The 10,439-nt window shown below is 42.4% G+C and overlaps 1 protein-coding gene across 1 annotated transcript in view; it reads left to right on the forward strand.

Moving 5' to 3' along the window:
* ENPP7 (ectonucleotide pyrophosphatase/phosphodiesterase 7) overlaps positions 1 to 2,648 on the forward strand; it is a 77,902-nt gene extending 75,254 nt beyond the window's left edge. Inside the window, exon 7 of the mRNA XM_040441457.1 lies at positions 2,573 to 2,648. Coding sequence (XP_040297391.1) covers positions 2,573 to 2,648 — 76 coding nt within the window. The remainder of the gene's footprint in view (positions 1 to 2,572) is intronic.
* The last annotated feature ends 7,791 nt before the right edge of the window (positions 2,649 to 10,439 follow it).

The raw sequence follows: 10,439 nt of genomic DNA on the forward strand, positions 1-10,439 counted from the left end.
GAATACCGTAAGCTGGAAAACAAGTCCGATCCATGAAGCACCCACCTCCCAATTTACAGAACTTTAAGGATCTGCTGCTAATGTCTTGGTGCTAGATACCACATGACACATTCAGTGGTTTTGTGCAGTCCATGCCTCGACAGGTCAGAGTTGTATTAACAGAAGAAGGGGTTCCTAAAAAATATTAGGCCGGTGGTTTTAAAAGTGTTTCCATCAATATCTGATCTGTGGGTTCCGACTCCTTATACCACCACTGATCAGCTGTTTGATGAGGCAATGGAGCTCCGGTGAGCACGGTGGTATCCTCACAACATACAGAGAACAGCAATATACAATGTATAGTGGCTGTGCTTGTTATAGAGGGCCAGGCCCATTTAATTGAATGGTGCAAATATGTCATGTGAACAATGAGCAATGATGACACTGGCCTAGAAAGAGGCTGCACTGCTCTCTTCAAATAGATGATGCGAAGGGGGTGCCGGGTGCCCCAATGTCAAATTTATGCCAAGATTTGCAGATCCTGGTGCAGATTTACCACTCCATTATTTGCCTGCAAAAATTTATGTATATTTGCTTCCAAATAATCCACAGCAAATCTGATCCATGTGGACCTACCCTAAATGTATAGTGGTACTTGAAAGTTTGTGAACCCTTCAGAGTTTTCTAAATTCTACATAGATGTAAAACTACATCAAATTTTCACACAAGTCCTAAAAGTAGATAAAAATAACCAAATCAAACAAAACAGTCAAAAATATTACGCTTGGTCATTTATTTACTTATAATATTAACCATTTATTTACCTAAGGATGGGTCATCAATACTGGAAATTACCCGGGACAGCAGGGAATTAGTTGTATATTGCAATGCATTTGGAGCCGAATGCATGCACTCCAAAAATGGCATTAAGTGTCTGTTATTTGAGGAATTTATTCATAGTAGATTTCCTAAAACTTATGGACCTTGTGAAATATTTAAACAAAATATAAAGAAGACCACACCAAGTACGGTTTCCATTCCACTAGAGTCTCCTTCCTCTACTGCAATTTATACTGTTGAAAGAAATTAAGATGAACAAATGACTGAAGAAACGGATTCTGAGGATGGAATAAAGCATAAAAAAAATAATTCCTTTAAGTAAAGCAGAGCATGAAAAGTAACTTAATTACATCAAATTAAGATTGGTGTAATGTACGCCAAATTTATACACCAGATTCATAATGTAAACATTTGTAAATCTGTCAGAATCGTATACATTCTTTAGACACTCCCATTTTGGTGAAGAAATATCTACGGGCAAGTCGTAAAAGACTATGTTGACGAATTAACATAATAAAATTGTCGGAAAAGCCTTGCATCAAAATTTGTAGTACGAACCACAACTTTTTTTGATGTACAGTGCATAGTAAATCTGCCCCAATCTGTGTATTGGAGGAGTCTAAACTCTTTAGAGATGGTTTGTTAACCTTGTCCAACCTGAGGAGCATCAACAACTGCTGTCCTCAAAGATCTTCTTTGTATGTGCCAATATACACTTACACAAATATGATGAGAAGACCACACTTTGAAAGATCGCTGTTCTTTAAATAAAACAGGTCGCACTCACACCTAATTGTCAACCATTTAATTGAAAAAACTGTCAAATTATCTACTAATCATAACATGGCATGTGATATTAGATGATTTTCCTCAATAAATAACCAAATATAATAGTTTCAAGCACCACTGTATGTAATGAATACAGAGCAGCTGCCTGGTCAAGCATATCTGCAATCTTCAATGAATGAATGTCTACATTTATGCCAGAAAACTGGTAAAAATGAAGATAAATTTGTTATGACACCACCGGCCACACCTCCTCCCCGCCCTCGCCATGCTCCCTTTCAGAAAAGTGGACATGGTGATGTAAAAAAAATCCACTTATGACAATATTTTGTCGCAATGTTATCGAAAAAGTTGCAAACACTAGGGGGGTATTTATTAAGACTGACATTTTAGATGCTGGTCTTAATAACCCCTATATCTTGGCGTGGATTCGCCAGAGTTATGAGGAGGCGCTGGCGTCTACATAACTTTGGTGCGTCCAGTTCCAGTCTAAATGTAAGCCAGCTAGCTTACATTTAGACCATTTTCAACATCTAAAACAGCCATAGAAAATGATGAATGAGATTTGCCTTCTGGCCCGTCCCCTTCCCCGCCCACACCACGACCACTTTTTTATACCTTGCGTTAGCCGGGAAAAGTCAAAAGAATGCGGCGCAACTAACTATTGCATCACAATCTGCTCCTGAAATATGTCTAATATGGGTGTATTTTAGTATAATAAATGACCGCCTAGGTTTGCAACTTTTTTACAACAAAAATCAGGCAGGGAGAGATGATAAATCTCCCCCAGTGTGCTTATGTCTCTATACTTTGCTGACAGACATTTGTTACTTTCATTGATTGTAACTTTCCATGATCACTTTACTTCAGTATCTGAAAAATATCAATAATAATTATTATTCAGGAAAGAATGTGTGAACACAGCTTAATAATTTTTTTTCTTTTCAAATACTTTTTCTTGCTGCAGGGCGAAGAAAGAAAAAAGAGAGGAAGGACGTGAAGATGACATTAATGAAAAGAAACAACCACAGACGTCACTATAGATTATTATGATTTCTTCCATTTTCTATAGAAAGCAAGATCGCAAAATAAAATCAGTTACAGTGCATAACATGCATTTGGAAAGGCTTCAGAGCCTTTAAAATTTTTTTACATTTTGTTATGTTGCAGCCTGTTGCTAAAATAAAAAAAACAAGTTTTCCCCATCAATCCGTACTCAATACCTACTGTATAATGAGAAAGTGAAAACTGAATTTCAGAAATATTTGCAAATATATATTTTGCATGGCTATAAGTATTCATACCCTTTGCTATGACACTTAAAATTTAGTTCTGGAGTGTCTCATTTCTCTTGATCATCTTTGATATATTTTAACACCTGTGGTAAATTCAGTTGATTGGACATGATTTGGAAAGGCGCACTCCTTTCTATACAAGGTCTTACAACTGACAGTGCGTATCAGAGCAAAAAACAAACCATGAGGTGGAAAGAACTGCCCGTAGAGCTCAGAGACAGGTTTGTGTGGAGATATACAGTATGCATATAACAGGAGAATGGTACAAAACAATTCCTGCTCACTCTAAGTATTTAAGGGACAAGTCAATGTAGCCAAAATAAGCAGTCACTCAAAATAGAATAGTGTATATCCCCCCTCCTTTTGGTGCACTGGAAGTAAACAGATGTAGGGATACACAGCGCCCAACAGGGTAGTATCAGTATCACCAGCACACCCAGTAGGGAGACATCAGGTAGTGTGTGGACAGACAAATAGAAGGCTCTTGAGTTAGCAAATCGCTTTGTGAAACTCGTCTGTCCACTCAATACACTATCAAGGCGAGTAGCTACAGGTAATATTACCCAAAGACTGTTCCATCTTCTGCCTCAATCTTGCATTGGTAGATAAAACAGACTTCCCTTTGTATGTGAATGCGATGTGCATTTTACAAAGGCACCATCAACAAAGTATTTATATGGTGCCCAGCATCACCCCCTAACCACTCAGTTAGCTGTTACTCTTGATAGATTGAGTATATGCAGCTCATGAAATACTGGTACTATGTAGGCTGAGACTGATAACTGGTGCTGCCGCCCTAACTTGAAATCCACACATACACGCTTTTGTGGTGGAGTTGGCTTGGCAGGCATCATCTAAATAGCACACATTGCAAACACTGAGCATTTGCCCCTTATAAAAACAAAAACATACCATGAATTAGTGAATGTGTACCATGCTGCAATAACAGCATTTATATAAGTTAACCGTTAATGCATTGGGTCAAGATTAACATGCATTATTGATGAAGTTGTGCTGCAATAACAGCATTTATATACCAGTTAACCATTAACACACTGCTTTATGTCAAGATTTCCATGCATTATTAGTGAACGTTGTGTACTGTAATAATTGCATTACAGTGTATTACCATTGTAAATTGTCAATATCAGTGTACAGTGTATTTGAAGAAGGTGAAGGACATTACATTTAAATTACAAAAAAAACACTTGTAATTTTGCTAGTACATTTAATAATCTGTGTACCAAACACCTGAATTTTCATTTATAGGCCTCATAATAAAATGTCTGGCAAACGTAATAGTGGAAGATGAAAGACCTATGTGACCCATCCAAGAGTCAGAATGTGGGTAGTAATGCAAACAGCAGTAGCAGAATCAGCCATCTGACAAATAGTAGTAGTTGTAATAGTAGGTTGACAGGTCTCCTGCTTCCGATAGGCACCAGATTATTATTGAGGCCAAAGAGGATGAGATTGTGGACTGGATGGCTCACTCCTCAGTCATAGCAGGATGATGTGGAGGACACCTTTGAGTCTGATACCATGCCTTGGTACCAGGAGTCACAGCATTCCTCCTTGCGGCCTCAGAAAAGCCTCTCAGTTGCATCAAAAGAAGGGTTTTATGCCAGTATTTGTTTCCCCCTTCCGCTGCCGTAGGATTAAGCTAATTTCCAGACATATATGTTAGTAAATTTGCCAGAGCCAATGTTCCAGCCGCCAGCATCCCCCCACCACTCCCAAGTGTTGAACTTAGTGTAAAAACATCAACAGCGGTGACCTGCATCCTTTGCATCGTGTCAAATGGTCACATGACACAAGGGGGACAGGTCACCGCTGCGGCCAGCAATTGGCTGCAGCAGAGTCTAAACGTAAGTTTACATCCTGGGAGCCAAGTGGAGAACCCAAGGATGGGAAGAGAAGAGTCGGGAGTCAGTGCTGGGAAGCAGCTAAGTATGCTTGCCTTTGCAGGTCTTCCAGAGGAAGAGGGGTTGCCAAACCCTCTCCCCGCAAAGGGGAACAACCCCTTTGATTTTCAATTGTTCCTGAGCAGGTGGGTGGAGACTAGCTGCTATTATGTCTCCCCATTAAATGCACATAAAGACAGGAGATTCTGTTTCCTAACTCTCACTCACTTAGAATCACACAGACACACCTTATATGACATATGAAGTAGTACTGAGCAGTATAGATATGAATAAAGCATTTGGAGTAAGATGGAAAGTTTACTATTAACCCCTGCATTGTCACTGTATGTCTGTCTATTTGCTTGTTTTTCATTCTGCAGCTCACTCTTCCTATCCCTTACCTCTCTATAGAATTTTATGAGAGCTTATAATCTGATTATCTAATGAGTTGGCAGCATTCCGAGAGAATGTTAGCAGGGGAAGGGAAGGAATTGATAAGATGTGAAAGAGGCTATGATAAGATATATTACAAAGTTTCTTATATCTGTGCGCACTATTGATTTAAGCAAATTTGGGCAAAAGGTTAGTGACCATTTAAACATGTAAAACCCCTAAGAACAACCTTGAAGGTTGACAAAGCTAAAAATTCTTAAATGGGCTATCCTGGTTCTAGATATTGATGACATATGCTCAGTGGAAGTCCAACATGGCTGTTATGCTGGTGGTTGTGCCGGTCTGAGCTTTTCTACTCTCAGTGGGCATAGCTGCTAGGTCACTTACTCAACTCCTTATGCATCTATTGTGACAAGTATCCATTAGTGTCCTCCTCTACCTCCTCGGCGGCCTCATTCACCAAAGCACTCTCCCTGGGTCCTTATCAGGCCTGTGTGGCCTTTACATCTTGTCAGCAGCCTGAAAAGGTCTTCCTAGGACACACAAGCTCCTTTTGTCTTCGTAAAAAGCCAATACACACATATCTCCTGTTGCTTGCAGCCTATGCCAAACTTCCCTAGGGTATTTAAGGCATCCTCTGACTGAGGCAGATGCCTGAGCAATAGGTTCTAGTTAGCTGGTTTCCTTCAAAAGTGTGGTATTTTCTTGTTTGCCTGCCTTTGTACCAATTTCTGCCTGTTCCCAGATTCAACCCTTCGCTGCCTGACCTGAACATTCCTTACTTTGACCCTGAGCTGCCAGTCCTGCCCTTTAGACTGTTTACTGAATTGCTCATACACTGCCTGACCTGATAAAGACTTCTTTCCTGACTACCATTTAACATAATGCTTCAGTGCTCTGCACCGTCTCTTAACCTCTCTTGGTCAGCAGCCACTTAATAGAGACTACTCCAAAAGGTAGAAACCTGGTGCTGCCCCTTCAGCAGAGTCCATATCCCTGGGGACCTAGATAATGCCCCGTTGATTGATGGGGGTACATCATTTTGAGCCACCACCAATTTTATATTGACAACCTATCCTGAGGACAGGTCATGAATATCTAGTACCCAAACAACCCTTATAATGGAAAAAATATATAGGCGAAAATATGCGCATGCACAAAATAAGGGCAAATATTTAACCCTCTAATTTTTAAAGAAACAATAACAAACACAAGCATTTACATCAGATGACATTTCTGAGCTACAAAAGAACATTTATTCTCCTCACTTCTGGAATATTCAGATGCAGCAAAGTAATTAGTTTCAAGATACAATGAATAAATTAATGTTTTCCAACAAAAGAATTTCATAAAATAAAAGTCACAGAAAAAAATAAACTCTACTTGTTCTGATTAACGAGGCTCCATGATTCAGTAGTCAACAATTACCTCAGGCTGCTGGTACTGACATCTGCATAACTTTGTTTGATACTATATTAATTATGAGAAAAACAAACATACTGAGTCATATATTAAATTAAATAAAAACTTTCTCTGTTGTGTCCTCACTTTATTAACTCTTTTCAATAATTTTGTATTTCAACAAATGATATCATGTGCTGACAAAAGGGCAAATTAAAATATGAAAAAAATCCCAAGAGTGTCACTTTTTGTCTTAGGCCTCATGCACACGACCGTATTTTTTCACGGTCTGCAAAACGGGGTTCCGTTGGTCCGTGATCCGTGACCGTTTTTTCATCCGTGGGTCTTCCTTGATTTTTGGAGGATCCACGGACATGAAAAAAAAGTATTTTTGGTGTCCGCCTGGCCGTGCAGAGCCAAACGGATCCGTCCTGAATTACAATGCAAGTCAATGGGGATGGATCCGTTTGACGTTGACACAATGTGGTGCAATTTCAAACGGATCCGTCCCCCATTGACTTTCAATGTAAAGTCAGGAGTCCCTATTATACCATCGGATCGGAGTTTTCTCCAATCCGATGGTAAATTTTAACTTGAAGCGTCCCCATCACCATGGGAACGCCTCTATGTTAGAATATACTGTCGGATATGAGTTAGATCGTGAAACTCATATCCGACAGTATATTCTAACACAGAGGCGTTCCCATAGTGATGGGGACGCTTCTAGTTAGAATATACCACGAACTGTGTACATGACTGCCCCCTGCTGCCTGGCAGCACCCGATCTCTTACAGGGGGCTGTGATCCACACAATTAACCCCTCAGGTGCTGCACCTGAGGGGTTAATTGTGCATATTATAGCCCCCTATAAGAGATCAGGGGCTGCCAGGCAGCAGGGGGAAGACCCCCCTCCCTCCCCAGTTTTAATTTCATTGGTGGCCAGTGCGGCCCCCACTCTCCGCCCCTCCTCCCTCTATTGTAATATCATTGGTGGCCAGTGCGGGCCCCCCCTCCCTCTATTGTATCATCATTGGTGGCCAGTGTGCGCCCCCCCCCGGCCCCCTACTCTATTGTATTAATATCATTGGTGGCCAGTGTGCGGCCTCCCCTCTCTCCCCCCCCCCCCCCCCGATCATTGGTGGCAGCGGAGATTCCGATCGGAGTCCCAGTTTAATCGCTCTGGGGCTCCGATCGGTAACCATGGCAACCAGGACGCTACTGCAGGCCTAGTTGCCATGGTTACTTAGCAATATTACAATATTAGAAGCATCATACTTACCTGCTGCGCTGTCTGTGACCGGCCGGGAGCTCCTCCTACTGGTAAGTGACAGATCATTAAGCAATGTGCCGCACAGACCTGTCACTTACCAGTAGGAGGAGCTCCCGGCCGGTCATAAGGAGCTCCCGGCCGGTCATAGACAGCGCAGCAGGTAAGTATGATGCTTCTGATATTGTAATATTTCTGAGTAACCATGGCAACCAGGCCTGCAGTAGCGTCCTGGTTGCCATGGTTACCGATCGGAGCCCCAGAGCGATTAAACTGGGACTCCGATCGGAATCTCCGCTGCCACCAATGATCGTGGGGGGGGAGAGGTGAGGCCGCACACTGGCCACAAATGATATTAATACAATAGTGGGGGGCGGGGGGGGGCCGCACACTGGCCACCAATGATAATACAATAGAGGGAGGGAGGGGGGGCCGGGGGGGCCGCACACTGGCCACCAATGATAATACAATAGAGGGAGGGAGGGGGGGCCGGGGGAGGCCGCACACTGGCCACCAATGATATTACAATAGAGGGCGGGGGGCCGCACTGGCCACCAATGATATTACAATAGAGGGAGGGGGGGCCGGGGGGGGCCGCACTGGCCACCAACGGTCGTGTGCATGAGGCCTTATGCAAATGTAGTCGATGGCCTAATTTAGGTTCCTTAACAGTTTATTAACCCCTTATGACATACTTTTTTCATGTAAGAAAAATTTTGGATAGATATATAATAGCATAAAATGTATTTGAAGAGGGTGGAAATTGGGAAATCTGTATAAAACCAGCTCCCCCTAGTGGCAGCTGCTGGCAGTAAGGATTATTTAAAAGGCAATATGAGTCATGTTTTTAGGTTAAAGGGGTTATCTAACCCCTATAATGCCCCCAAAATGCCAGGGCCCCTCATACTGGTCATACTTACCCGGCACCCCCATCACTTCTGATACCCGCACTATTGCCTCTGCATCTCCCCGTCACGTGGATCAAAACATCCGGCAGGCTGGCTGTGATGGAAACGAGCATGCCTAGCATCACATCAGGAGCGACTCAGGTGTCGGGGAGCGGGGTAAGTGTGACTAGTTTGAGAGGCCTGGGCATTAGAGGGGATATTATAGGGGTCGGATAAACCCTTTAAAGGGAGTCTGTCACCACATTTGAGCATATTAGACTGATCAAATAGCGTTATATGTGCCACCCAGAACTTAAAAACGGTACCTTTGTTGTATCTAATGGAGTTTTCTTTCAGCCAAAAATTAACTTTTAAGATTCTGTAAATGCGCCCTCTCAAGTGCCCAGGGCGGCGTCTCAATCGTCCGAGCCCCAGGCAGCACCTCCTCAATGGCTCATAACCCCGCCTTCCGTGTGCCTCTGCCCACCCGTTTACTCTCCTCCTTTCTCCTTTTCCACTGCGGCTGCGCAGTCAAATTCGTAGCGCAGTGGAAAAGGAGAGAGGAGGAGAGTAAACGGGCGGGCAGAGGCACACGGAGGGTGGGGTTATGAGCCGTTGAGGAGGTGCTGCCTGGGGCTCGGACGATTGAAACGCCGCCCTGGGCACTTGAGAGGGCGCATTTACAGAATCTTAAAAGTTCATTTTTGGCTGAAAGAAAACTCCATTAGATACAACAAAGGTACAGTTTTTAAGTTCTGGGTGGCACATATAACGCTATTTGATCAGTCTAATATGCTCAAATGTGGTGACAGACTCCCTTTAAACATTTATTTTTCGATTTTTTTTTGTGAAGGGAGAAATAATTTCTGTAACCGCTATATCCCCTCCCAAAGCAGAACTTAATCCAATACCCTCTCAGAGCAAATACAATACAAGAGCAAGAGGGTCAGAAAGGATTGTACCAATTGAGAAACAAGATCAACAACAGATTAGGAAGTAACTGGTTCGGGCACTGAGCAAGGTAATGAAAGTTTTTTTTTGTTGTTTTTTGTGTTTTTTTGGGGGGGCGGAGGTAAAATATCTATGACCTATACCCCTCAGGATAGGTCATTAATATCTGATAAGTGGAGGTCTGACTCCTGACACCCCCACTGATGAGATGTTTGAAGAGGTTGTGTTGGGGCCTGGTGAGTGCTATGGACTCCTAGACCACCAACAAGGCCTATGTTCTGCTCAGTCCTATTCAAGTGAATAGACCTGGACTGCAGTACCAAGCACAGAGCAAGTGAAACCTGCTGGAACTACTGCCAACAGTGTGAAACAGGCCTAAGACCCTCTTCCAGGAGAAAATTTCTGCTTCTAAATTCTAAGCAAGGGACTTTCATGTCCTGATGGTCAACATGACGCATATGATTGGGTAAAAGATGTGCAGCTTTTTACCAGGAGGCTAAAATTGCACACTTTTTTAAACATCATGAAAGAAGGAAGTGTTTGGAATTGGGAATTAACTTAGAAGATTTACGTCATGTTAATTCTGGTGTGATCCACCTGAAGAGCAGGGAAAAAAAACGGATCCTGTACTTTAGGCGTCCGTTATGCAAATTTTGCATAAGGCATTACCATATAAAATCCTGAATGCAGGACTTTTTTTTCCATCTAAAACAATGGATTTCAGATGGAAATGGCT

This window comes from Bufo bufo, chromosome 7 (assembly GCF_905171765.1).
Source record: "Bufo bufo chromosome 7, aBufBuf1.1, whole genome shotgun sequence".
NCBI lineage: Eukaryota > Metazoa > Chordata > Amphibia > Anura > Bufonidae > Bufo > Bufo bufo.